General features: G+C 41.3%; 1 protein-coding gene across 1 annotated transcript in view; it reads left to right on the forward strand.

The window, feature by feature from the left end:
* The window catches only part of STX12 (syntaxin 12), a 43,792-nt gene extending 19,533 nt beyond the window's left edge, over window positions 1–24,259 (forward strand). Inside the window, exons 6-9 of the mRNA XM_033957242.1 lie at window positions 7,139–7,241; window positions 12,494–12,566; window positions 20,431–20,513; window positions 23,591–24,259. Coding sequence (XP_033813133.1) covers window positions 7,139–7,241; window positions 12,494–12,566; window positions 20,431–20,513; window positions 23,591–23,683 — 352 coding nt within the window. The 3' untranslated portion in view covers window positions 23,684–24,259. The remainder of the gene's footprint in view (window positions 1–7,138; window positions 7,242–12,493; window positions 12,567–20,430; window positions 20,514–23,590) is intronic.
* The last annotated feature ends 3,426 nt before the right edge of the window (window positions 24,260–27,685 follow it).

A 27,685-nucleotide genomic window follows, 5' to 3' on the forward strand; every position in this document is an offset into this window, starting at 1 on the left:
CCAAGAGGCAGTCAGAAGACTGGCAGACAAGGTTGCTTGAGGCAGAAGATCTCCCTGTAAGCTGTTTCAGCTTCCATCTTGCAGCTCCCAGCACATAGTATGGCACAATGAGTAACAGGCTGATAGCCTGTGAGATGATTTTGGTATTTCCCTGTCCCCAGAAGACTCATAACTTTAAGTGTACCTATGGCAGGAAAGGGTGAAGTGAGTTGTTAGAAGAGTAGAAAGTTCCAGCAGCCACACGCAGCTCCGGCTGCTTGTAGGAAAAAAAATTCTGAATCGCTTGAAGGTAAGGGGAAGGGAGGGAGATGCCCGGATGGACGGCTGGGGCTGAGGCGATGCCGACAACGACGTCCAAGAGACATTAGCAGCACTCACGTCCTTGATAAAGAAGCAGACTTTGGAGAAGAGAGGCAGGAGGAAGGGAAAGTAGGAGATTATGTTTGGGGTAATATACTGGTCATACTGAAAATCTTTGCTTAAAGAAAATGTCTCCCAAAAGGAAGCACAAGTCCCTGAAGTAATAGCCATTCTTTCCTTTCTCTTTTGTTCAATAAAAGGGTCTATTTACTAAGGCACAATGAGATTTTTCACCTAATGCAGTTTTAGAAAAGTTCTCTGGATAAATTTGTCTTCCACTGACTTAAGTAAGCATGCCAGACAAATAATGGAAGAAGGAGAACTATAGCATTATTAGTCCTGCATGAAGGGCTCTTAGCCACATCGTGAGGTCACCTCTGATGTTCTATTAGCTTGGCATTCAGTCAGTGTTTGCAAACACACATGCAGAACAGAAATAAACAGTAAGATTGGAGAGAGGGGGGGATGGAGAGGAACAGATGCTGAAGGGAAGTGGGGAAGACAGAGAGTGGGGAGAAGACGCGAAAGGGAAATGGGGAAGAGAGAGAGTGGGGACAAGACGCTAAAGGGAAATGGGGAAGAGAGAGAGAGTGGGGACAAGACGCTAAAGGAAAATGGGGAAGAGAGAGAGTGGGGAGAAGACGCTAAAGGGAAATGGGGAAGAGAGAGAGTGGGGAGAAGACGCTAAAGGGAAATGGGGAAGAGAGAGATTGGGGAGAAGACGCTAAAAGGAAATGGGGAAGAGAGAGTGGGGAGAAGACGCTGAAGGGAAATGGGGAAGAGAGAGTGGGGAGAAGACGCTGAAGGGAAATGGGGAAGAGAGAGAGTGGGGAGAAGATGATAAAGGGAAATGGGGAAGAGAGAGAGTGGGGAGAAGACGCTAAAGGGAAATGGGGAAGAGAGAGAGTGGGGAGAAGTCGCTGAAGGGAAATGGGGAAGAGAAAGATGCCAGACTACGGAGGGAGCAGAGGGAAGAAGATGGGTGCCAGACCAATGGTGGCGGGGAGGGGGGAGAGAGAGAAGAGAAAGAGGCAGCAGAGGATGGAAGGAATTGAATGAGGAGAAGATGAGGAAAGCAGAAACCAAACAACAAAGGTAGAAAAAAAAAGTCTCTTTATTTTATTTTATTTTTTTTGCTTTAGGACAGGGGTAGGGAACTCCGGTCCTCGAGAGCCATATTCCAGTTGGGTTTCCAGGATTTCCCCAATGAATATGCATTGAAAGCAGTGCATGCAAATAGATCTCATGCATATTCATTGCGGAAATCCTGAAAACCCGACTGGAATACGGCTCTCGAGGACCGGAGTTCCCTACCCCTGCTTTAGGATAAAGTAGTATATTAGTTGTGTTGATAAACATTTATAAACAAAACCCTACCAGCTGAACATCTCTTTCTCTAGTTCAGCAGCCAGAACTTTGATTTATAAAATGACAGTTCTTGTACAGTCCCTCTGGAGGATGAACTAGCATGTAGTGTATCTATTCCAGCCTTGGCTGCAGAATTTTAAAATAAAACCAACCCCCCTCTGTGAGGTCACCTGTGCGGCCACTCCCCTTGAAGTTCAGTTTGTTTCTGCAGCCTTGCTGAGAACTTCTAGTTTTCTTCTTGTGATGTTATTTCTCAATTCCTAGTATTTTACTTTCTTCAGTACCGCGGGATTGCCCACTTGCTGCGGATCAACTCTGTGCGAGTGATCCTTTGGCGGGAGATCGCAGACATTTTCAAGTTTGTCTGCTTCTGGAGGGTGCTCTTTAAGCCTGAAACTGCAGTAAGCTCTCTGGACAGCCTGCAGATTAGATCGGGTCTCCAGGATCAGGAGCCATCTCGTCCCTGGTTCGTCCACAAAGGGGTAGAGCGCAGGCTGCTGCGGTTCCGAGGAGGTACGCCGGGATCAGAACCGTGCCGTGTGTCTTCCCTGATTTCCCTAAGGGGTCCTGGTGGTCGTGATCTCAGGTGACCGGGAAGGTGAGGCAGTCAGAAGCCCTTTAAAAAATCCAGTTTAATCAGCTCCTGAGGTACTGATATCCCTATGCTTGCATTGTGTATTGCTGGTTGCCATTGAAATGCATTGCAGCACATGTCTCTGTAATGTCTGTGAGTCACAAAGTTGGCCGATTTTGAGGGGTGCTCAAATCGAGGTTTTGGGGGTTTCCCTGCATGCCCTGGTCCCCCCCACCTGTAAAATCCAAAAAATAGACTTTTTTTTGTTTGTTTGTTTTTATTATTTATTTATTGAAATTTTACATAATTCACAAGAATATTCCTCTTGTACAAGTAAAACAGAAAAGAAACAAATTAAACAAACTCGCATTTACTGCTGTCAGGAAAATTCATTCTTTCTTAGACCACTAACTCAGGAGAGGGAGGAGATGAATATATTGAAGAGATAACAAGCATAAGCAATAACTATAATCTTGAAAGGCTTAACAGTCTTTAACCCCCTCTTTTCTTCCTACTCTTAAACATTCCGGGTAGCAAGATTCTTTAAATCTAAAAAGGTACGTAGTTGTTCTGGTGCATAGTAGACATATTTAACAAGTCGTTTTTTAGGCAAAATTGGCATCCGCAGCGGCCATCTTGGATTTTCTTCAAAGTTTTTAAAAGTACATTTTTTAGACTTAGAAGCTTCGTTTTTGCTCCAAACTTCACAGATGGCCACCTCAGGACAGGTTGGCATGGATTCATGCTTTAGATGCGGCAGATGGCGGCCTGATTCGTGGCCATGTATCCCGTGTGCCGGGGGGGGTGAGATGTGTGCGGATCCCATGCTCCCCTCCTCCTGAGAGGCCTTAATACCCTTTAATTCCACCGGAGTCACGATTGCTGCGTCCAGGGCACCTAAACTGGGCACGGATGGCGTTTTTTCAAAACGCAAGCACAGTTCCGGGAAAAAGTCTCCTCAGTCTGCTAATCCTGTGAGATCTGAGACGCAAAGAGTGTTTCCAGCTGCCGGTGACTGTATTTCCCCAGATTTTGGGGCTCTGAGGTATCTGAGTGTAAAAACAAACAAACAAACAAACCAGGAGTAAAAGGGGCTTTGCCTGTTTCTCCCACTCAGACTCCAGTACAATAGTCTATTTCACCTTCGGATGCCAGCATGACGATTTGTTCCTTTATTGGGGTACCAGAAAGCAGGCGGCTCATCCCTGCCCTTGCTTCTGCTTCAGTGTCTGTGCCGCTGCTGTCGCCTGTTTCTTTGGCGGAATCAGCAGAGGTGGCTAACTTAGCGGATCTGGGTGATATAGCCAGACCAGTGGGTTCCAAGACCTTGTGGATTTCCAGGCGGTGTGCCAGCTCTTCAAGACTAGCCGCCTGCCCGTTTTTATTTTTGGGCCACTGTGAACACGGAACCTGGTTTCAGACCATGCGGTTCCGACAGAATGTACAGTTTTATTTTATTTTTCTTTCCAGCTTATGATTTATCTTTAATCTTATCTATTGTTTTGCCTTTTGTCTTTGTTTTGTTCTATTTCTATCATTTAAATTTCTCCAGAATTCTACTGTTCAACGGCTCCCCCTTCTGCTTCTATTCCTTTCTCTCCTCTCTTCTACCTTCCAAAGTATTTAGATCAATGCTGTCTTGTTAAAATGTTTATTTTATTTTTATTTTTCCTCTAACTCTACTTTTCACTTCTCTATTACCCTCCAGGTACTTTAGTTAGATTGTGAGCCTTCGGGACAGTAAGGGAATTTTTCAAGTACCTTTCTTATTTCTAATCTTAATGTATATTTTCTGTAAACCGCTTAGAACCTAACGGATGTAGCGGTATATAAGAAATAAATTACATTACATTACATTCAGAGTTCTGAACCTCTGCTGTCCACCTCCTTGCTGCAGTGCAGTTTTGGTGGAAGTGCTGTTAGAGGTCTGGGATAGAGGTCTGCACGGGAACGGAGATCGTGGGAATCCCGCGGGGATCCCGTGGTGATCCCCCGAAAGTCAACGGGACTCCCACGGGGACCCCTCCCAGGCCGACGGGACTCCCACGGGAATAGATCCGGAGTTCCCATTCCCGAGGCCTACCTAATGTCGATCCTTGAAATTTTCAAGTTGAGTCTGGTCCGGGTCCAGCGCTGCAGCAAGAACAGCTGTATTGAGCAGTGAGCTCAGCACGTAGGTGCTCAGTGTGCCTACGTACTGAGCTCACTGCATTGAAGCTGATTGGTCGGGTGGTGTCATGTGCAAGACTAAAGCAGGAAGTCAGCTGTATTTTTTGAGCCGCCTGAGTCCCCCAAAGGCCCCGATACTGGCGACTGAGAGGTGAAGGAGGAGATCCGATTCAGAAGCAGCGACGCGACCAACACGTTGAATGGAATGCTGTTTAATCAGGTTAAATCCCTTTTTATTTTGCCCTAATGTCTTGTTTTACTCTCTGCTCTGGTTCATACTTCACTTTCCGTTTGCTACCGGCATTTCTCTATTTTGGTCGTATTCTTTGCTTCAGTTGTTTTGGTTTGTCCCAGTGTCTAGTTTTTTTTTTGGGGGGGAGGGGGGTTGTTCTGGCATCATCGTCTATTCGTGGTTTCATTGCCTTTTCTTCTGTTTAGCGCATATTTCAAACTTTCAATTTGATTATGTTGGCCTGTGGCTTTACCTTGGTTTCTCATTACATTTTAGTCTGGCTTATATACAATTGCACATGTTTTTGTCTTCTCAATTGGCTTTTCTATGCTTCTTCATTATTTTGTCTGGCTTATTTAATTTTACATTATTATTTTATATACATGATTTTATCTGTTCTTTATGCCTTTTTGTCTCTATGCTATCATTGCTAGATTCTCTCATTTATCATGTGGCCAGATTTTAGAAATGCTTTTGGCTTTTCTGTGTTTAATTGAGTTTGATCCTCATTTTGGTTTGTTACACTATTTATGCATATATTTAGTATTTTTTATTCATTGTGATTCATTTATATATTACTTCATGCAGTTGGATTTCCATGTGTCCATACTATGTAATGTGTTTTATTTTTGGGGACAGGTAACTTTTATGGGGGACGAGGACGGGTGGGGACAGAGGGGATTCCTCGCGGGGGACAGGTGGGGACGGAGGGGATTTAGGCGGGGACGGGTGGGGATGGGTAAGATTTTGGCGGGGATGGGTGGGATTTCTGTCCCCACGCAACTCTCTAGTCTGGGAGTCCATGGAGGGTTCCCTTATCCTTGGACTTGGCAAAGTTGTATCCCATGGCATTGGATTTCAACTAGAGACGGGTCCCGCTGACGGTGGTTTCAGCTGTGGCTCAGGTCGCCAAGCATACCTCTTTTTCCTCAGACAGAGGGATTGTCCTGCAGGATGTTCAGGACTGACTATTGCATTTTGATCTCCAGCGTCTTTCTGTTTCCGCTACGGCGGGAGGGTGAGCTGCGGCTGCTGCTTCCTTGTGGCTTGGGCATGTCTGAATTTTTTGCCCTACGCACTCTGTAGCATCTTGAACTAAGCTGGGAGTTTCTTCAGACTCCACTCGGCAAATGACTTGGATTCACCAGTGGTTGGGTGCTACTTCAGCTAAAGGCTCCGTTGAGCAGGTTCCCTTTTAAGGGTTCGCTCCTGTTTGACCAGGGTTTGGATGACCTTATGGCCAGTGTTCAGGTCTGTAGCCTGAAGTGCTCCCTGGCTCTAGACCTCGTCCGACCAGGGATGTGGGACAACCGGATTTTCTTCCCTGCTGGCGCACTTCTCAGTTTGCCAGACCCCTGGCAGAGGGACAGTATTTTGGAGCTCCCTCCAGTCCTCGCTTTGGAGGTGCAGCGCACCAACAATTTTCCTATTCCTGACCTTCTGCCCCTCCCTTGAGAAAAATATGATGCCAGGTCTCTGGTGGCCCCCCCCCCCCTAGTTCAGGGGGCGGCTATCAGCCTTCCTTCCGGAATGGCACATGGTAATCTCGGCCCAATCCTCGTGCTCAGGGAAGGCCTTTGACTACAGTTTTTCCGGCCTCTACCGGAATTCTTCCTGTCCCCTCCTGTGGGAATTCCAGCCAGGTGCGAGCCACGGTGAGCAGGTTGCTGGATCAGGTGGCTATAGAGCCTGTCCCAAAGGGAGACTGGGGCACTGTGAGATACGCGATTTACTTCATCATGCCAATGAAGGACTCCGAATATTGAAGACCAATTCTGGACCTGAAGGCAGTGAATTCCTTCCTGTGAGTTCTGCGTTTCCAGCTGGAAACGGTGCATTCAGTCGTGGCAGCAGTGACGCTTGGGGAGTTTTTGGCTTCTCGAAAGTGTACCGCCACATCTCGATTTTTTTGTTTGTTTGTTTTTTCTAGATCATCAGAGGTTCCTGAGATTTCATGTTCTCGGGAGGCACTTCCAGTTATAAACAAAGCCCTGCCAGCTGAACATCTCTTTCTCTAGTTCAGCAGCCAGAACTTTGATTTATAAAATGACAATTGTCCAGAATATTGGTTCTTTTTATATTTTAATAAAATAAGTTCAGTATAAAACTATTTGAGGCTTGTGTGGATGGGATCAGATGATTTGCGGGGGTGGGACGCGGACCGAGCTCACGGGGACGCAGACCGAGCTCGCGGGGACAGGAATCGAGCTTGCGGGGACGGGACGATGTTGGAGACCGAGCTTGCGGGTATGGGACAAGCTTGTGGGGACGGGGCGGAGAAAGAGAGATTTTTTTCCCCGTGTCATTCTCGACTCTATATCTCTTGAGTAGTTGTGAAATGTTGGCCCATCTTAGATAATAATCTAAGTTGGATTTTCTTACATTTGATCTTTGTGAGGAATAGAATAAAACAGTGCATCTCTAATTCTTTTCAGCAATGAAGAATGGAATCAAATGCAGTCACAAGAGGAAGATGTTATAACGGAGCAGGACCTAGAACTCATTAAAGAGAGGGAATCTGCAATCCAGCAGCTTGAGGTGAGGTCTGATAGAGCATATCAAAATTCTGCAGTTTTCCAGTTGTTGCTAGAGATAAATCATTACATTGAGGGGACTATGTGAGATCATATTGTTCACATGTGAAGGGTATAAAGACTGAGGGAGAAGAGATTTATTGTAAGAGATTAGCACAGCACTATCTGTGTTGGGGAAATGTTCTGGTTTCTCCGCTGCAGTCTAGCCTTTGGACCTGTCAGTCAGAGAACGGATTACCAAATGCAGACATCTTTAGCACTTTCATAGCAGGCCAGGACAGCCTCAATACTTTATCTTTATATATATATATCTTTATCTCTATTGAATTTTAAAACTACAATTGTGCAACAAGTAATTCATATACATATAATATTACAAGAAAAGCACAATAAACTTTTCATACATTAATGTACAATTATATTTATCCCCCACCCTCCCACCTAATATCCAAATAAAATAAAAACCTTCAAGAAACTATCCATAAATTCCCTTAATCAAATTCCTCCTATCTAAATAACCGCTTAAACCAAATCTCCACCTCAAGACACAGAAGAACCTCGAACCCTTTCGCCTTCCCCCCACTCAAAGGCACACAACGCAAGAAAATGTTTGACAACCTTCTGGCAACACAAGCAGCAAAAATCAACCATTCCATCTCCAATCTTATGACAATATCAGACAACTTCAAAACATTCAGAAAAGAAATCAAAACCCTGCTTTTCAAAAAATTCATCCAAATATTTTAACCCCTCCTCTTTTACCTCCAGAAGATTCACCTACCTTCAGATAACCTTCCCCCAAATGACCCACCTTAACACCTTCCAATTAAACAAATACCATAAATAGATTGTAACCTACCCTCTCTAACTGCATTCATATGTATTTTTCATACAGTTCTTCACTGTCACTTTAATTTCCATCCTATAAGTTCACATAGAATTTTTCTTTTTTCAACCATCTTTATTTTCTCTTCTTTATTAATTTCCAGGTACTTTAGTTAGATTGTGAGCCTTCGGGACAGTAAGGGAATTTTTTAAGTACCTTCTTACTTCTCATTTATAATCTTAATGTATATTTTCTTCAAACCGCTTAGAACCTAACGGATGTAGCGGTATATAAGAAATAAATTACATTACATTACATTACATTCCAGTACAACTCCTTTTCCCCTCCTTCCCACCCACCCTGGATGTGTATGTTTACAGGTCAATGAAATGAAATCAGTTATCATTCCTTACAAAATTTAGCCAATGGCTCCCAAACATCCATAAAATTCCTGTAACGTCCCTGCTGTATGGCCATGAAACGTTCCATTTTAAAAATATAACAAAGGGATTCCCACCAGAATGTGTAATTTAACCTATCTCAGTTCTTCCAATTCTTCAAAATAAGTTGCATGGCAACCCCTGTCATTATAAGGAGAAGTTTATTATTCCGAGCAGATATTTGACTTTTAGCTCTCATGAACGTACCAAATAAGATAGTACCGTACATCAATGTCGCCGGATTTTCCAATAAATTGTTCACTTGTTCCCAGATGGATCTCCAAAATTTAAGTATCAAGGGACAATAAGCCTCACTACATTTTACACATTAGGCATTAGAAATACTAGGCAATGCCAGCGACTTTTGGCAATGGTGCTTACTGTTGTGTAGATGGATCTGAGTTCAATTCCTGGCTGAGATGATCTGCGGAAACTGTGTTCGCAGCCTCTGAGGGATATGAGGTCAGTCCTTTCAAAGTGGTATTACCTTGGGATTTCAGGGTTCCGGAGTAGTAAACGAGTAGCCTAATGGTTAGTTAGATAAATATATTTTATTAAGATTTTCAAAAAGAACACAAAACGGCAACGTAGTATACAAAAGAAATGAATGAGTGAGTACAATAGTTCAGCCCATTTCCACTGCCGTCCCTGTTTACCCCCCCCCCCACCCTCAACAACAGGAAATCACAAAATACAATAGAATTATTCCAGTCCAGCGTGTCTTATACCAGTGGAGATCATACATTCAGTAAATGACTACGGGCTCTGGGTGTCAAAGTATTCCAGAATGGCTCCCAACGAGTACAATACGCTCGCCCCAGCACTGTGTCCAGGGACGAAAGGTATCTAATGGTTAGCTATTGAAAACCAAAATATAATACAAAACAGACAATCAATTAAAAAAAAAAAAAAAAAAACCAACACCTCACACTGTCCATGTCACAGGGAGAAAAGAAGGAAGAAAAAAGAGATCAAAGTTCATATTCAAAACCTTAGCTTAGGGCTCCTTTTACTAAGCTGCGATAGCGGTTTTAGCGCGTGCTGAATTGCCGCGTGCGCTAGACCTTAACGCCAGCGTTGAGCTAAAATCGCTATCACAGCTTAGTAAAAGGAGCCCTTAGTGCGCGGCGGCAGCTAAGAAAGCAAATAGAATGCTAGGAATTATTCCGAAAGGAATGGAATACTGTGCGCAATTATGGTCACTGCACCTTAAAAAAGATCAAGCCGAATTAGAAAAGGTTCAGAGAAGAGCGCTAAAAATGATAGGCTAACTTCCCTAAGGGGAAAGGTTAAAGAGGCTAGAGATGGCTCAGGGGAGATATGATAGAGGTCTATAAAATACTGAATGAAGTGGAATGAGTCGATGTGAATTAATTGTTTACTTTTTCCAAAAATATGAGGACTAGTAGTAGTAAATTTAAAACAAGCCAGAAAAAATATTTCTTCATTCAAGATGTAATTAAACTCTGGGATTTGTTGCTGGAGAATGTGGTGGTACATAAAAAGGTTTGGATAATTTCCTAAAACAAAGGTCCATAAACCGTTAAGATAAACTTGGGGAAATCCACTGCTTATTCCTAAAATAAGCAGCATATAATCTGTTTTACTCTTTGGGATCTTGCCAGGTACTTGTGGCCACTGTTGGAAACAATATGTCAACTCTTACATTCTTAACCCTTTCAGGACCATAAGGATTGTAGGCCAATTTTTGTGGTTTTGACGACATTTTTATGGTAAAAAGGGCTTGCAGATGCCAAAAAATTGATTTTTTTTTGTGAAATATCATTATTTTTATTTAAAAAAATCACACTTCTGGCTTATGGACAGTGTGGCAAGTGAATCTTCTCGTCAATCTGGCAACGACGCTAATGAATGAATGTCGGAACCAGTTTGTTTACATAAAGGCAGTATCATATGGAATCCGTACATATCAAATTTAGAACTGTAGACTATCCCAATCAAAATTTATAGGATTTTAAAGTTATGGGACAAATATGTCCCTTGGTCCTGAAAGGGTTAAAGAAAAATTATACTCCCTAATCTTGCAGTATATCTTCATCAAAGGACTCCTTAACGCTGCTCTCTTATTCCATCATGAGGAAGATGCTTATCAGCTAGAAATTGTTCTAATCAATTGGATGAAATAAACAGATTTCACACCCTAAGTAATTGGGCATCAGCAAGGGAACCTTAGAAAAAAGGTACCCTTAATAGGCAATCTTTAGGAGGAAAATACTTTATGCCATGTCTTGAGTAGCATGAGAAACATTAGGAAATATCGATATCTTTTGATCACAAAAAGGCAGTTCCTTAGGTTAGAAATATATTGGGTGATTTTTAAAATCTGGTTCTAAACATGTCTATTCCTCGAATCCATGGGAGCTGCTCTATAAGTTTCAGGAATAATTAAGGATGAATATTACAGTATTTGTGTGTACAAGTTAAAATAAGGCACAGCAGGTAGGGGGGAGCTGTTAACTTTGAAATAGTCCCGCTATAATTTGTTGGGGGAGAGCATGTGTCGTTCTTAACCAAATATAATTACCCTCTCTTTTTGGAATATTGTGGTGGTTTTATTTTGATTGCTGCACTCAAAATGGTCCCTCAAGAATGTGAATTAAGAGAGAAATCCATGTCAAAAATGCATTTGTCATTTCGTGTTTGCTATAGAGTCTGCAGGGTCAAATATGCACTCTTAGAGAAATGGGGACATTCAGAATTTGGCAGAGAAAGAGAACACATTCTGATTGTGTCTATAGTTGGAGCAGGAAAACTATGCCTATGGAAGCCATTTTCCTCCCAGTTATTTTTGATGGGTACTTCACTAGTATGTCTCATAAAACAATGTGTATTTGTATTTATTTATTTATACCCCGCCTTTCCCAAGGCGGGTCACAATAGAGTACATACAGTACGATGAATAAAACATAACAGTGATAATGTAAATCCTCCTAAAATTACAAAGAGGCTACCAGCGCCTCAAAAAACTATAGATCAAGCCCCATATTTCATCTTACAGAAGAGGTGTTTCTTCAACATTTTCTTAAAACTACTCAAACTTGTTTGCTGTCTTAAATATCCCAGAAGCTTATTCCACTCCCGAGGACCCACCCACGAAAATATGCTGGCTCTAGACACAGCTAACCGCAGCTGTTTCACTGTCAGAATACATAGGTCATCGTGAGTCGCCGAGCGCATCATGCGCTGTGGTTCGTATGGCAGAATGCAATCCATCAAATGTTTCGGTGCCTTATTGTGTATACAAAGATGCCAGAAAACAGCGAACAGACTGCAGACAATGTGCAAGATGCAGGCGTTGTTTATTAGTAAATGCAGTAACATATACAACCTTATAGCCAACCAATATATAAGGTTGTATATGTTACTGTATTTACTAATAAACAACGCCTGCATCTTGTACATTGTCTGCAGTCTGTTCGTTGTTTTCTGGTTGCTGTTGTTTACTGCAGACTGCGTTGGATTTTCTTTCTCCCTGTATACAAAGATGCACCATGACCAGTAATTTATAAAGGATTTGATGTTCTAATTTTAACCAGTACAAAGATATAAAGCATTCTGTCACATGATCCCTCTTTCTTAATCAAAACAGAGTTCAAACAATCGTGTTCTGGGCCACCTGCAGCGCACTCAGTGCAGATGCAGGTATACCCAGAAGCACCAAATTGCAGTAGTCTAAGCATGATAATGACACACTCTGCAAGACAGTCCTAAACATAGAGGCTGACAAATATGGGCGCAAACTGTTCAACCAGTGCAATTTTAAAAATATCTTTTTTTACCACTGCCCATACATGCCCCCTGAACGTCAGACAAGAATCTAGTAAAACCCCTAAATATTTTACCTCCGTGGATATTGCAACAGTAGTGCCCAATAGGTCGATTTTATCAGGAAGAGCATATCCCAATGAACAAACGAAACATATAACCTTCATTTTCTGAACACTCAAATTCAATCTTCTCTTTCTCTAGGCAGACATTCTTGATGTCAATCAAATATTTAAAGATTTAGCTGTGATGATCCATGATCAAGGAGAGATGATTGGTAAGTGCATGTGAGGCTCTGAGAGCCAATGTTATATGTCAGCCAGGTAGCTGCAACCTCTGCTTTGTGTTCCATAAATACAACCAGGGCTGTGGAGTTGAGTCAGTAAAAATGCACTGACCCCCGCTTCAAAATTGTATTTCCCCCCACTCTCCTCTTATTTTTATATATGTTACGTCTTGTCATTAACAAGTATGTTACTTGTTCCCCATTTTAATTGTTAAAACGCTTAGAATTTATGATTAGCGTTTCTCATCAAATTTCAATCAACTTGAAACTTGATAAACCTTAGTTTGCGAGTATAATTTGTTCCGGAAGCATGCTTGTAATCCAAAGCACTCGTATATCAAAGCGAATTTCCCCATCGGAAATGATGGAAACTCACAAAACCCCAAATACTTTGCTGTATAAAATACATTGCGAAAGATATGCGCATTTGTACAGCGTGCTTGAACTGTGGGTGTGATGCTTTTATTTCGTTCAGCCGCGGGCAGCATGAGATGTGCATTAGTTGTACGCGCTTGAACTCGATCTTGGGAGGGGAACCTCCTTGCGTGCGCGTTACCATATTCGGTCAACAGTCACAAAGTGTATGAGATTGTCAAAAGGAATTGGCCTACATTACAAGCAGGGCTGTGGAGTCGGTAGATCAATGTTCCGACTCGACTCCTCAGTTTTTTGTACTTCAGACTCCGACTCCGACTCCAGGTACCTGAAATTTCCTCCGACTCCACAGCACTGGTTAATTTTCAGATCGTTAAAATGGAATGTCAAGTTGAGAGAAATGAGCATTTTCGACACCACCTTCTTTTTGCTTTTAATCAAGATTCTAAGGCCGCAGAAGCTGCTCGCAACATATGTGCTGTGTATATAGTGGGTGCTATAGCTGAAAGAATCGCTCGTGATTGGTATGCCAAGTTCAAAAATGGAGTCGGTAGATCAATGTTCCGACTCCGACTCCTCAGTTTTTTGTACTTCTGACTCTGACTCCAGGTACCCGAAATTTCCTCCGACTCCGACTCCACAGCACTGGTTAATTTTCAGATCGTTACAATGGAATGTCAAGTTGAGAGAAATGAGCATTTTCGACCCCACCTTCTTTTTGCTTTTAATCAAGGTTCTAAGGCCGCAGAAGCTGCTCGCAACATTTGTGCTGTGTATATAGTGGGTGCTATAGCTGAAAGAATCGCTCGTGATTGGTATGCCAAGTTCAAAAATGGAGGCGGTAGATAAATGTTCCGACTCCGACTCCTCGGTTTTTTGTACTTCTGACTCCGACTCCAGGTACCCGAAATTTCCTCCGACTCCGACTCCACAGCCCTGATTACAAGTGCATCCCAATTTAAGAGGTTTACCCAAGTTTGCGTTCAGCTGCGCTCAGCGATGCATTGTGACCCACATATATTGTGTGCACGTGATGTGCATATACGTGCTCGTGCTACAAGTCAACACTCGTTTATCGAGTTAAAATTTAATGAAATGTTTTGCTTGTATTGCAAAACACACACCACGTTACTCGCTATCCAAGGTTTGACTGTATTGTAATTTTTTTTTTTTTTAGTGTCACATATATACATATCTTTGGCCTGGTTCTAAAGTTATATTTACTAGTACTTCAGATCCAGCATAACAAAATACCAATATTTATTTATTTATTTTTAGTATTTATACACAACTTGTAGCCTAAACAGAGTTACATTCAGGTATTCTAGTATTTTCCCCATCTGTCCCAGTGGGCTCACTATCTGATTAACATTCTTGGGGCAATGGAGTGTCAAGTGACTTGCCCAGGGTCACAAGGAGTAGTGCTGGGCTTCAACCTGGAACGGTTCTTGAAGATAGGAAGTGAGGTAAAATGAACAACTCAAACAGTGTGCAATCCTCACTCAGCAGGATAAACCATTCAAAACAGAACAGACCAACTTGTGACGTTCTTCAATTTTCTTTATTCAAAAACTTTTCTTTTTTCTTATCATTCTTGCTCAAATGCCCGACGGGACCCGTTTCGCCAAACTGGCTTTATCAAGGGTTCCAGCAAGGAGCATTTAATTTGGCTTCCTCTTGCAGAACGTCACAAGTTGGTCTGTTCTGTTTTGAATGGTTTATCCTGCTGAGGCTTCAACCTGGAACCTCAGGGTGCTGAGGCTGCAGCCCTAACCACTAGGCCACTCCTTCACTTGTGGGCATTTGTGTGTTATTATATATGTTATTTCTTCTGTACACCACTTAGGTTTTAAGTGGAATGTTAGGTGCCATCAACTCGGGTTGGAGTCCTAGCGACTTGATGAGTTAAAGATCCAAAAAGAATTTAGTCAAGTGCTAGTCCAACGAGGTCCTCCAGCGTCATCCCCATAGTAGTTGTCAACATATCCAGCAATCTAGTTGTGGGTCTCCCTCTTCGCCTAGTTCCTTCAATTATCCCAAATATAAGGTCCTTCTCCAGTGATCTCTCTCTTCTAACAGTGTAACCAGAATAAGATAGTTGTTCACGTTGTCATATGGGCTTTGAGTAACATATCTGGTCCGATTTCTTCCAAAATCAATTTGTTAGTTCTCCTGGCAGTCCATGGCATGCATAGAATCTTTCGCCAGCACCAGAGTTCAAGGTATAGATCAGTAGGGAAGGTGTGGCTCATTGGTAGACCTGCTGCCTCTGCACCCAGAGGTTGTGAGATCAAATCCCAGTGCTCTGCTCCTTGTGACCCTGGAAAAGTCACTTAATCCTCCAGTGCCTACCACTTTGAATGCCAAAGCCACAAAAAGACTGTACACTTCTCCCTCCATATTCGCGGGGTTAGGTGCAGAGCAGGTTGGCTCTTTGGCTGCTGCCCCCTGGTGATCTAGCGGTGACACGGGGTAGGAGCGATCGTCCTATGCTCCTGCCCCATGCAAAACTGTCATCAAAATGGGTGCAGTGAGTTCCCGTTGTAGTCTCGAGACTACAATGGGAACTTCTGCAGCCATTTTGATGACAGCTTTGCACGGGGCAGGAGCAAAGGAAGATCGCTCCTGCCCCGCGTCACCTCTAGACCACCAGGTAAGGTCTGAGGAGGTTCGGGCAGCCTGCAAAAAAGAAGAAAAAAAAAAATCATGAATAAGCGAAACCACAAGTAGGGAAACCGCAAATCTGGAGGGAGAGCTGTATACAAATTCCCTTTCCCTTCCCCCTTGTTTCCGTAATGTTCAGCTTTTGCATTCGTAATTGACCACTGAGAAAATGAGTGCATGGACCAGTCTGATCTTCGTTTTTTTGTAAATTTCTTTTATTGGCAAGCAAATGCTACAAATAACATCCCATGAAGAACAAAGGTACCGAAATATGAAAGCACCAGGCAGCACAAGAAATAAAACATAGCATCAAAGATCAAAAGCTGCAACAACTTTGTTTTAACTTTTATTTCCTTGCCTTTATTATAGAGTGACCAATTGCTATTATGCGGAGTATTTCTTCACTGCTACTTGCTTTCCTGTTTACCAAAGAGCCCAAAAGATTAAGGGCTCCTTTTACGAAGGCGCATTAGGGCCTTAACGCACAAAATAGCGCGCACTAGCCGCTATCGCCTCCTCTTGAGCAGGCGATAGTTTTTCGGCTAGCGCATGCTAATCCAGTGCGTGCGCTAAAAATGCTAGCGCACTTCGTAAAAGGAGCCCTAAAATTCTTTATAAGTTCTATTCTGTCGCCTTCAAGTTCAAAATCTTCATCATTTTCCATATTCGTAATTTTTGTTTTGTTTATATTCAGTTCTGATCCCATGTTAGAAGACTTTTGGCTTTAACTTTTCTCAGCAGATACAACATAACATAACATAACTTTATTCTTCTATACCGCCATAACCAAAAAGATTTCTAGGCGGTTTAAACCAAAGAAAGCTGGACAATCAACGAATTACAGAAATGATATGGAAATACAAAGTGTTTCATAAAAGGATACAAAATACAAACATTTAATTAAAATACAATTTTTAGTAATGATGACTTGTGCTAGGAGATGAATTTATCAAACTGGCAATGAGAGTTGTAGGTTGTTTATATTTCGACCACCTACTTTAACACCAACGCTCTCTTGTAGTAATATTCTGAACCAGGGCAAGGTCCACACACAGGTAAGGTCAGCACATTGATTTGAGGCCCTGTGTAAGGATCTGAGGCCCTGTGAAAGAAGATTCCCTTCTCATTCCCTTTCCCCTCCTGCCACGTAGACATTCTAAACAATGCTAGCACCTTGTGACAGAATGCTGAGGCATTCCCAGATCCCTGTCACATATTAACCCTTATCTTATTTGGAAAGGACAACAGCTGACAGGCCTTGAGGACGTGCAAAGACTCAGGTTCTGTCCATGTGATAATCAGGCCCTTGTCTAAGTGCTGAGTTGGAGGATGATCACGAAGTAAAAGCATTTACCTTTCTTTATATCCACGCTGTAAAAGCATGAACTTTGTATCCTCCAATCATTAGATATGTAATCAAGGGAGTTACTTTGATGTAATTAGCATAAGAAACTCAATAAAAGGGACTCGGAGCTAGCCCCTGGCAGCGCCTCCATCCCGACTCTAAGACTGCATGTGTGTGTTTCCTGTATGACATCCCTACACTCTCTTCTTCCAAATTTGCTTTTCTGAAAATAGCTTCCCTATAAATACAAGATGCATCCTTGCCTTATGCCATGTTTTATTGGGAACCAATCAGTGTTGCCATTCTCATTGTAACTTCTTGATTTTCATTGAGGCTCTTTATCAACTGAATTACATGTTTTGGTATTCCCATTCGCACTAGAGTTCTCCATAGTTTATTGTGATCCACAGTGTCAAAAGCTTTGCTATAATCAGTGAAGCAAAAGTATACAGGCTTTTGATATTCTTTACTCTTCTCCAATATCCATCTAACATTGGCAATAATGTCTCTAGTCCCTCAACCGTTTCTGAACCAGCCTCAACTTGTAGTTCTTGCTCAATGTGTGATTGCTACTTTAACATCTTCTTTTAAAATATCTGGTTCTTCTTCAGCATTGGTGTCCAATTCAATTTCCCCAATGTTTTCCACATTGCTTTCCTTTTATACATTTTCCGTATATTCTTTCCAGTGCTTTCTAGATCATTCAGTATCATTTCATTAGCATTTTAAGCATTCCAAAGTAAGGTTGGAATCTCTGCCTCAATCTTTTAACATCCTGAGAAGATAATCTGGTTTTACCATACACATGCTGTGATTCAATTTTCAGACACATATCCTTAAAATATCATTCCTTATCTTGCCAAATTTGAAGTTGAAACACTCGATTCATTCATGATACTTTTTCCATATCACCGGAAAGTTTTGCTTATCTTCTTTGTTCTGCTGCTTTCCTAGTTTCTTCTGCTATCCAAGATGATTTCTTGGCCTTCTTCCTCTTTGGGAGTGTTGTAGGAAGATTTATGGTGTAATAAAATAATTAGAGAAGATAAACATCTCATGCCTAAGAATTACACCACTATTTGCTAGGTTACACCTTATGCCTTCTTACACGAGTAAAACAGAAACCCAAAATATCTGAAATAGATTTTATTATAAAGATAGAAAAATATTTTCACATATAGCCAGCAGTAAATAATAAACTAATAATTATTCACAATATCTCTGAATATATATATATATATATAAAGCATAATTAGTACAACAGTAGTCACTAAGTAATTAGTAAATATATGACTAATTCTCACACAAAATATAATTCCTTACAATAGTGATTCCTGAATTAGCAGCAATTTATAAGAGCTTATCACCAAGGGGACCTAACGTTCCCATCCTTACAAACCAAGATACTATCTAACCCAGCAAAACTGGAAGATAATTCCTGCATCATCATTGGATGTAGCCTCATCAGCGAATCCTGATGATGGAATTCTCTTTATTCAGGCTTCTAGTGTACAGCAAACCTGGAGTCTTGAGGTTGTAGATATCTTCTTGTCAGACAAGGTCGTTTATCACAGGTTCAGCTAAAACATATATTGCCAGTCCTTCTTGTGATGCAAACAAGAGCAAGTTCAGTTATGTCCACAAACTGTTCTGTTTCTTACTCTCCTCCGAGAGCCAGGTCATAAGAGGAATCCTTTTTATCAGTTCTTGTTGTAAAAACAGTGCAATGTAAAGAGAGTACACAATTATAGATCCAAGCTTCCTCAAATCCAAAATTGTCTTAACTTGGAAAAGCACCTTGATCCTTAGCTTGTGTCAGATGACCCTCCAGGACCAATCAAAACGCCGAACAGCAGGAATGCATAGTGTTCTTCTTGTACAATGGCCTGGCAGCCACAGATGATAAGAGCACCAAGCACAGTTCCTAACGAGATGCGAAAGTAACACTCTTCCACGTTAGACATGCTGGGATGGAAAAGTGTCCTTGACTGTACACATACACACAGTTCTAGTAAATACATCCAGAATGCTTCAGGGCAGCAAAGATGGTACCTGACCTGCTTGACATAAGTATGAGGCCTTACCATTAGGTGAAGCAGGAATCACCCCTACAGAGTTTTTCTAGCTTCCCCACCAATTACGGTTTTGATGACATTCCATAACTCTTCGGGCTCTCTCTTTCCTGTATCTAATAATCTTGTAGAATATTTTCAGTATTGAATTTTGGAAGACTTTTAGTGATTTTCTTCTTACAGAGTTTTACCTTGATTTTACAAGTCAAAAGCTCGTGGTCACTTCCACTATCAGCTCCTGTCTTAATAATAATAATAACTTTATTTTTCTATACCGCCATAGTCAAACTGACTTCTAGGCGGTTCACATAAAAAGAAGGCTGGACAATCAGCGAAATACACAATGTAATAAGAAGGAAGTTACATAATAATTAGGGAAGCATAGGGAAGGAATACATGAGAGAAAGAAATTACATAATACATTGGGGTTATAAGGGGAAAGAATATCTGAGAGAGGTCATCTGACTAGGCAAGGAATTTGTCTTAGTCCTTGTTGTCAAACTGCAGATTTCCATTTCTGTCCTATGCAGCTGTAATCAATTTGATTGTAATACATTCCGTTTGGAGAGGACCATGTATGTGTACTGGCAACATTTATGATGTTGAAAATGTACATTCATAATAGTTGATTGGTCATAGACAATAGAAAAACACACACCCCATTCACGCCCCCCCCATCAAAGAAGTAAAACGGAAAAAACTATACGATTGCCTCCTAGCCACTCAAGCAGCAAAAATAGATAACCAAATCTCCAATCTACTGATAACAACCCCAGACTACAAGATGTTCAGAAAAGAAATAAAAACTATACTCTTCAAGAAATCCCTGAAAAAGGCTTAATACTCCGAGAACCTTCCTTCTTCCCATCTTCCCCATACCTCACCGATGCTACTAGATCTACTCTTTACCTTCACAAGAAATGACTTGTGATCTTACTTTGTAATCCTCATTCTATAACTCTTTTGTAATCCGCCTTGAACCGCAAGGTAATGGCGGAATAGAAATCTCTAATGTAATGTAATGTCTTACAAAACTATACTAAATTATTTCTGGCTTCATTTCTTTCTCCTACACCGTGCTTTCCACCACTGCTTCTTCAGGGGTACTTCCTACTTTTGCATTAAAATCCCCCCTAATGACAAGTAGATCTTGTTTCAGCATGTGATCTATTACATTTTGAAGTTGTTCATGCAAAAGGTGGAATAGAAATTTAAAAATAAATCAATAGGAGTCAGTAGAAAAATAGAGGCATCAGAGTTGAAGGTTTGGTGTACCAACTCCACAGCCCTGCAAACAACTTCATAGGCATTACTGAATGAACCTCTGTTGTCAGTGGCAGGAGGATTAGATTGAGTTTTGTATGTAAGAATGTGACTTGTCATGTTCTCTGCTTTTTAGACAGCATAGAAGCAAACGTAGAGAATGCAGAAGTTCACGTAGAACAAGCCAGTGATCAGCTCCAGCGAGCAGCCTACTATCAGGTATGAGCAGAGGGCTCCATGCTTCTTGGGATAATGCTGCCAGATGTGGCTGCCTTCCCAGTGATATTGTGCTGTTACCAGATAAATGAAATGTCCGCCTTGTTATACTGGATTACATGATCATCCTTTGGGGCAGGGGTTATCAACTCGGTCCTCAGAATACCCCTAGCCAGTCAGGTTTTCAGGATAGCCACAATGAATATGCAAGACAGAGATTTGCCTACAGTAGAAGTAGTGCATGTAAATTTATCTCATGCATATTCATTTAGGATATCCTGAAAATGTGGCTGGGTGTGTCCCAAAGACTGGGTTGAGAACCTAGCTTTGGTGGGGTGATAAAGAACGCTTACAGTAGTTATGATCCACTGCTGTACCTTTATATAATAGAATCTCAGTTAATTGGCTCTCTGTTAACCAGCACTCTCACCCAACCGGCAAAAAAATTGCCAGTGGGAAAAAAAAATCCCTCAAAGCACCAGTGGCAGCAGTCCTGAACCGCAAACCTCCCTCCCTCAAGCCCCAAAAAACTAGACGTGGCGGCAATCCTGAGCTGCAAACCCCACCTTCCTTCCACCCTGAAGCAGCAGCGCGTAAATCCCGTAAATCCTCCTTCCCTCCCTCAATCCCAAGCCCCAAAGTGGCTGAGAGACGAACCCCCTTCCTGCCCCATAGCACCAGCGCAGCAGTGGTCCTGAGTCGCAAAGCCCTCCCTCCCTTGCATCGATGCATCAGAGGAAAGGCCTTGCTGGGGCTGGCCACAAGCAGCCTGTTTTGAGGCTGCCTCCTGCTGACCGGCTGTGCTTTGGAGGAGGGAGCGAGTGAGGGGGTTCGCAGCTCAAGACTGCCACCTACTTCTGCTACTTCGAGGCTTGAGGGAAGGAGGGAGGAGGGCTTTGCAGCTCAGGACCTCTGCTGTGCTAGTGCTTTGAGCGGGAGGGAGGGAGGATTGAGATCTGTTCTAACACAGCACTCTTAACCGGGAAGACGGTTATCCGGCATCCACCAATCCCCGTGGGTGCTGGATAACTGAGATTCTACTGTATTCTTCTCTGTATGATTCCAACTCTGCTCAGTTTCTCGAAAATAATGTAGCATATATTTTATCTATTTATTGTTAAACGCACAGCCCTAGAGTTACTATAACATGTTATCAATTAATGTGTGCTGACAGGATTGTTTTATGCAATGGGTTTCAGTTACTACTAATACTATTACTCTAGACCAGGGATCTCAAAGTCCTTCCTTGAGGGCCGCAATCCAGTTGGGTTTTCAGGATTTCCCCAATGAATATGCATTGAAAGCAGTGCATGCACATAGATCTCATGCATATTCATTGGGGAAATCCTGAAAACCCGACTGGATTGCGGCCTTCAAGGAGGGACTTTGAGATCCCTGCTCTAGATACTACTGAATTAGGACAAAAAAAAAAAAAGACCAACTGGGTCCATCCAGTTTTCCTGATTATTCCTGGCCATGTTTCTAAGGAAATACCTGGTCACCAACAATAGACTGACTGCTTCTAAGGTATCGCTCTATATCCAAGACAAGTTTTGTCATCAGCTTCCTTCATAAACCCTTCTTGAGAAACGATGTTCCCACATAGGAACAGTTTGTCATCATGTATTAAGAAGATTGCATTTCTGACTGATTTTCACGCACCTACATTTTTTATTTCATGAAAGATACAAATAAAAATATTAAACATGGAAACAGTCCCAAGTTTTTTCACCAACAAATCTTGAAAGGCTGAGACTGATCCAAGAGCAACTACCACATTCTGTAGCGATTTTAAAGGATTAAACTTATTAGAAACAAAACAAAAAATAAATCTTATTTTGTGGGCCAGAATTGGTCTACACATGGCAGCTTTGTGAATCCAAGCTCCGGACAATTGCCATTAAAAAAAAAATGTATTCTCTGTACAGATAATGATCAGTGCAGCATAGAATGTGTTATTTCTTGAGCTGTCAGACACTCTGACTCAATGATCTTACTTTTTGAATAATATTGGGATAGTATCTATCATTAGTTCAGGGCTGAACATATCTCAAGCTTCAGCTTCTCTTTTTCTTTGTACAGGAACTGAAGAAGAAAACTGATGCTTTCATAAGACTTGTGATATGATGATCATTGATGACTTAAAATTTCAGTTATGTAAATAAAACTACAACTCTCTAGAGACCTGCTGTATGAGAGTGGCAGGCTGGGGTGGTAGAGTATCATCCACAATCCATGGGGACTTAGAGCGGTTGTTGCCTGAACATTCATACTTGCACTGATAGCTATTTACTTTGAAACAATTTTTATTGACCAAGCCAGAAAAAAAACAGATAATGAACACAGCAAAAAAAAAATAAGTCGTTCAGAAACTATACATCATGTATCCCCTGATCCTAATATCCTAGCCCCACCCTCTCCCAACATCCCACCTCCCTATACCCCACCCATCATAACAAGATAAACCAGAATATAGAAATGAAGAGGGAACTGTCAGAAGAACCAAGCACAAGAGATGACAGAAGAAAAATGCTGCAGATATGAGGAAAGAGGCCTGAACAAGACCAAAGCGAAAGCTGGACACTTGGGGCCCTGGACTCTGATGAGCCCCAAGAGACAATGCTTAGGGCCTCCTCCCCAGAGTCTCCACCCCCCCCCACCCCAAGAGAGAAAAAATAAAAACCCAGCAAACAAAGTCACAACCAAAAACAAACCAAAAAAAAGGAAGGACAGATCAAGCCGGGGAAAGGTCACCCCAAGGCCGCCAACCTCTCACCATTCAAGGCAAATTAAACAGGCAAGGTATTAAGGATCATACTATAGGTTCTATGAAACTGATAGCTATTTAAAGTAGTAGAAAGCTTTGTCATTAGCTATGGGAGAATGGTGCTAATGTTAAATTGTAAACTCTTATAATTGTGTTCAGGTTCATCTTATGTATCTTTTAAACCATGTGCTCCCGATCACCTCTTTTGTGCCCCTGTAAGGCACATGCAATCATGACTGAGCTTTTAGGCCATCGGAAGCCCAGTGAAGCCAGTCTCCTTCCTCCGTTCATGTTGTCATCTCTTCATTCGTAGAAAAAGTCGCGGAAAAAGATCTGCATCTTGATCCTTGTTCTTGTTGTGGTTGCTGTCCTATTGGGATTCATCATCTGGTTGACAGCAAAGTGAAGAGCCTTCAGAGGAGCCAAAGGTCTGCACATCTGCTTTCCGAGGACGGATGCTCCACCTGCTTCCTTGGAAATGAGCCAATCTCCTTTGGAGCTCATGCTTTGGAACTTCTGATAATATACCTAGAAACTTAATAGAAGAAAAATGTAGTTACTGAACTTTAGTTGACTATGGAGATCATATTTATCAGTTTATGTACAAATTGTACTGCTTTATGTAATTAAGAACTATTAACTTATAACTAACTTGGTGAGCTTTTCTGAGTCCTGCATTGTGTTGTTTGACTGCCAGTTGCTGGGGTGTAGTTCTGTACTGCGTGACTGCTGCCTCCAACAGAACCCCTGCAGTCAGGACGCCATCTTGTGCTGTGTGACAGCTACCTATCTTAACAGTCCCTGTGGAACAGAGATCATCTTGTGCTTTTGAGGTTTTTGATGAGGTGAAACTTCAGATCATAATGTTACGAATATTAATGGAAGCTTTTTAAATAGCAAATAGCACTATTGTTAATTTTTGTCAGTAATATGAACCCGCACTATATTCATATATTAAAATGAATCTAAATCGGACCTTGAACCTTTTGAAGCCCGGACTTGTTTTACCGGTTTAGGACTACTAGATAATAAATGTGAAATGGAAGTAGTTTTTAAACATTTTTTTGTGCTCTGTGGGGATGTCTGGGCTTTAAATTTATAGTGGTTGCATGGCTCAGATGGTAACGAGAAATTTAACAAAGTGTCATTTCCCCTTTAGTGTTCACTTTCTCTGCTTTCTGAGTTTTTACTTTTAGGATGCACAGATTTTGCGGTTTTCTGGTGCTCTTCTGATAATCAAAAATGTTTGGAGTAGGTTCTGTAGACCAGTAGTTTTCAAATCTGTCCTGGGAAAATATCCAAAATGATAAACAACAAAAATGTGGGGCGAAATAACTATTGCCAAAGATCATAAATAAATAATTCATTAATCAATACTGAAAAGAGTGGTAAGGCTGAGCTTTCATTCAAAATATAAAACTCATTTGTGGCTTGGTATGCTTAGAGTTTTGGAGTTTGGTTGGGGGGGGGGGGAATGTGGAGTTCTGGTTGTGGGTGGACATCGGGGACATAATTGCATTGCTGGTTTCATTTCTTGTGATTTTTTGATCTGTTGCCTGGTTCTTAATGTTTTTCCTATTTTGTATTTATGCTGTCACTGATATTCACATTTATGTTTTATATTTCAAACTTTTCAATAAACATTTAATAATAATTTTTTAAAAACTCATTTGTGGCGAGACCTCAGAAATTCATTCCCCAGCTCACTATAGGGCAGCCTAAGCTGATCCATTCGGGGGATTAATTTATCAGTCACCACTCACCAACCTTAATGCAAAATCTTATTGTGTTAAAACAATAAATATTATAAATGTCATAAATATTCTGTAAACGTTATAAGTGTTTAACTTAGCTTCAAACAGCAATGAAACTTCACAATCGTGATCAACGGGGCCCGTGGCTTCGTCAGGAGATCAAGAGAAATGACTATAACTGAACATGTTCCAACCACATTTAACATCCAGTGACCAATTGGCAGAAAGCTTGATGTGACTCATGTCACTATGCAATCATCCTCACTAGGACTTGTGCTCCATAACTTCTTCCCTGCAATGGCGTGGCACTTTAGTTTTGCCACGGCGTTTTTTCAGGCTGATGCCATTGCAGGGCAGAAGTTATGGAGCACAAGTCCTAGTGAGGATGATTGCATAGTGACATGAGTCACATCAAGCTTTCTGCCAATTGGTCACTGGATGTTAAATGTGGTTGGAACATGTTAAGTTATAGTCATTTCTCTTGATCTCCTGACGAAGCCACAGGCAAAATGGGCCCCGTTGATCACGACTGTGAAGTTTCATTACTGTTTTAAGCCAAGTTCCACACTTATAATGTTTACAGAATATTTATGTAGTATTATAATCACAGCTATGATCTTTTATTAATAATAATAATGATATTACTTTCTTTAATTTATTTTAAATATTGTTGTGAAGTGCTCAGACCAAGTAACCCAAGATATAGTGAAGTCACTACAATGAGGTTAACAAGGGGACCATCATCGCCTTCACCTGTCCCCTGCCCTCCCTAGATGTTCAAAAAACTTTATCAGATCAACTTAAAGTACTTATCTGAGTGGGGAGGTAGTTGATTTCGTTAATTCTCATTGATGACTGTTTGCTAATAAAGTTCATGTGCTCCAATAAAATCCTAAAAGTGTTCATTCATTCTTCTAATCCCGTCCCCCCGACTCGAGTTTCACCTCTTCATCAGGGAGGGACACTAAGGAAAAATCAAACCAAGTACAAATATCAAACTTCTTGAAACAAAGTCAAATTGAGTTAATTTGTAACTATAAGATCTGAGTACTGTTAGGTAGATACCAGTGTAGTAACTTAATCATGATCTTAAAATATTCTTAAATTCGTATATTACCTGGTAAAGGCTCATTGAGATCAGGTTCATTCAAAGTGAACGGGCCAACTGAATCTGTCTGCTCGGCATGTGAGTTTTAAAGGGGACTGGCCGGAAATTCCTGTCGAGCCGACAACCGGAAGTAAACAGTAAATTCATTTGAATTCACTGAAAAAAAGGGGGCAATTTTTCTAAACTGCTAGCCAATCTATATCTAAATTTAAACCCTTTGGTGCCAGGGTCTGCCAATTATATATGAAGCGTTGCTCTTTTTGTATTAAGGCTTTAGATACATCCCCTTCATTATTATGTGTTTGGATCAATACCGTATATTTTAGATCTAATGAGTGTGACTGCTCCAGCCAATGGGAAACCAGGGGGGCGGAGAATCGATTTGTCCTGATGTTACTTAAATGTTCTATGATCCGAGTTTTGATCTTTCGGATCGTTTGCCCAATGTATATTTATTTTACATGGGCACTGTATATAGTAAATCACCCCCCTGGATTCGCAGTTGGTCCCTGTATTCAAAAAGAAATGACGTCCCCCTGAAAACGGTATTTCCACAAAAGTGGCTTCCAATATATAACGGCAGACCCTGCACTTACCGCAGGGTTTGTGAGAAGGCTTTGACACTGACCTCTGGTTATACAAATTATGTTTTAACTGTTCCCCCAGGTTCGATGTTCGTGAAAAAGCAAATTTGGGCAAATTTTGTAGTGATGGATAATACTGTAGTATTGCCCCCACATTGGCATGCTTATATATGACTCAGTATGAGGAAACACATGTTTACAATTCACCTCATTTTCAATCTGTGTCCTGTTGGAAGCGATTCATCGATGACATATTTTTTGTGTGGAGTGGTGGGGAAGATGCTTTAAAAAGTTTTTTGGAGGAGCTTAATCAAAAGGATGCCAATATAGCATTCACGTACAAATCAGACAAGGACCAAATATCTTTTTTAGATATAAAGATCTTCAAACAAAATCAACATATCTCCACCACTCTCCACAAAAAAATGTCAGACTGTAATACTTTATTACAATATCAGAGCTTCCATCCACGAGCACTGAGAAACAGCATTCCTACCGGACAATTTCTCCGTATACGGAGAATTTGCTCGGAGGAATCTGATTTCGATAAAGAAGCTAATGAAATGTATACTAAATTTACACAAAGAGGATATCCTGGGAAGATCGTTAGAAGGGCATGGAAAAGAGCCAAAAATTGCCACCGTCCCTGGTTAATGTTAAAAGATCAAAACAAACAAAAAGATCAGGATATTGTTTGCGTTATGCCGTACACCAACAACAGTAACGCCATAAAACATTATTTTAAAACATTGGGCAATACTACAGTATTATCCATCACTACAAAATTTGCCCAAATTTGCTTTTTCACGAGCATCGAACCTGGGGGAATAGTTAAAACATAATTTGTATAACCAGAGGTCAGTGTCAAAGCCTTCTCACAAACCCTGCGGTAAGTGCAGGGTCTGCCGTTATATATTGGAAGCCACTTTTGTGGAAATACCGTTTTCAGGGGGACGTCATTT

The sequence above is a fragment of the Geotrypetes seraphini genome, chromosome 8, assembly GCF_902459505.1.
Source record: "Geotrypetes seraphini chromosome 8, aGeoSer1.1, whole genome shotgun sequence".
Classification (NCBI taxonomy): domain Eukaryota; kingdom Metazoa; phylum Chordata; class Amphibia; order Gymnophiona; family Dermophiidae; genus Geotrypetes; species Geotrypetes seraphini.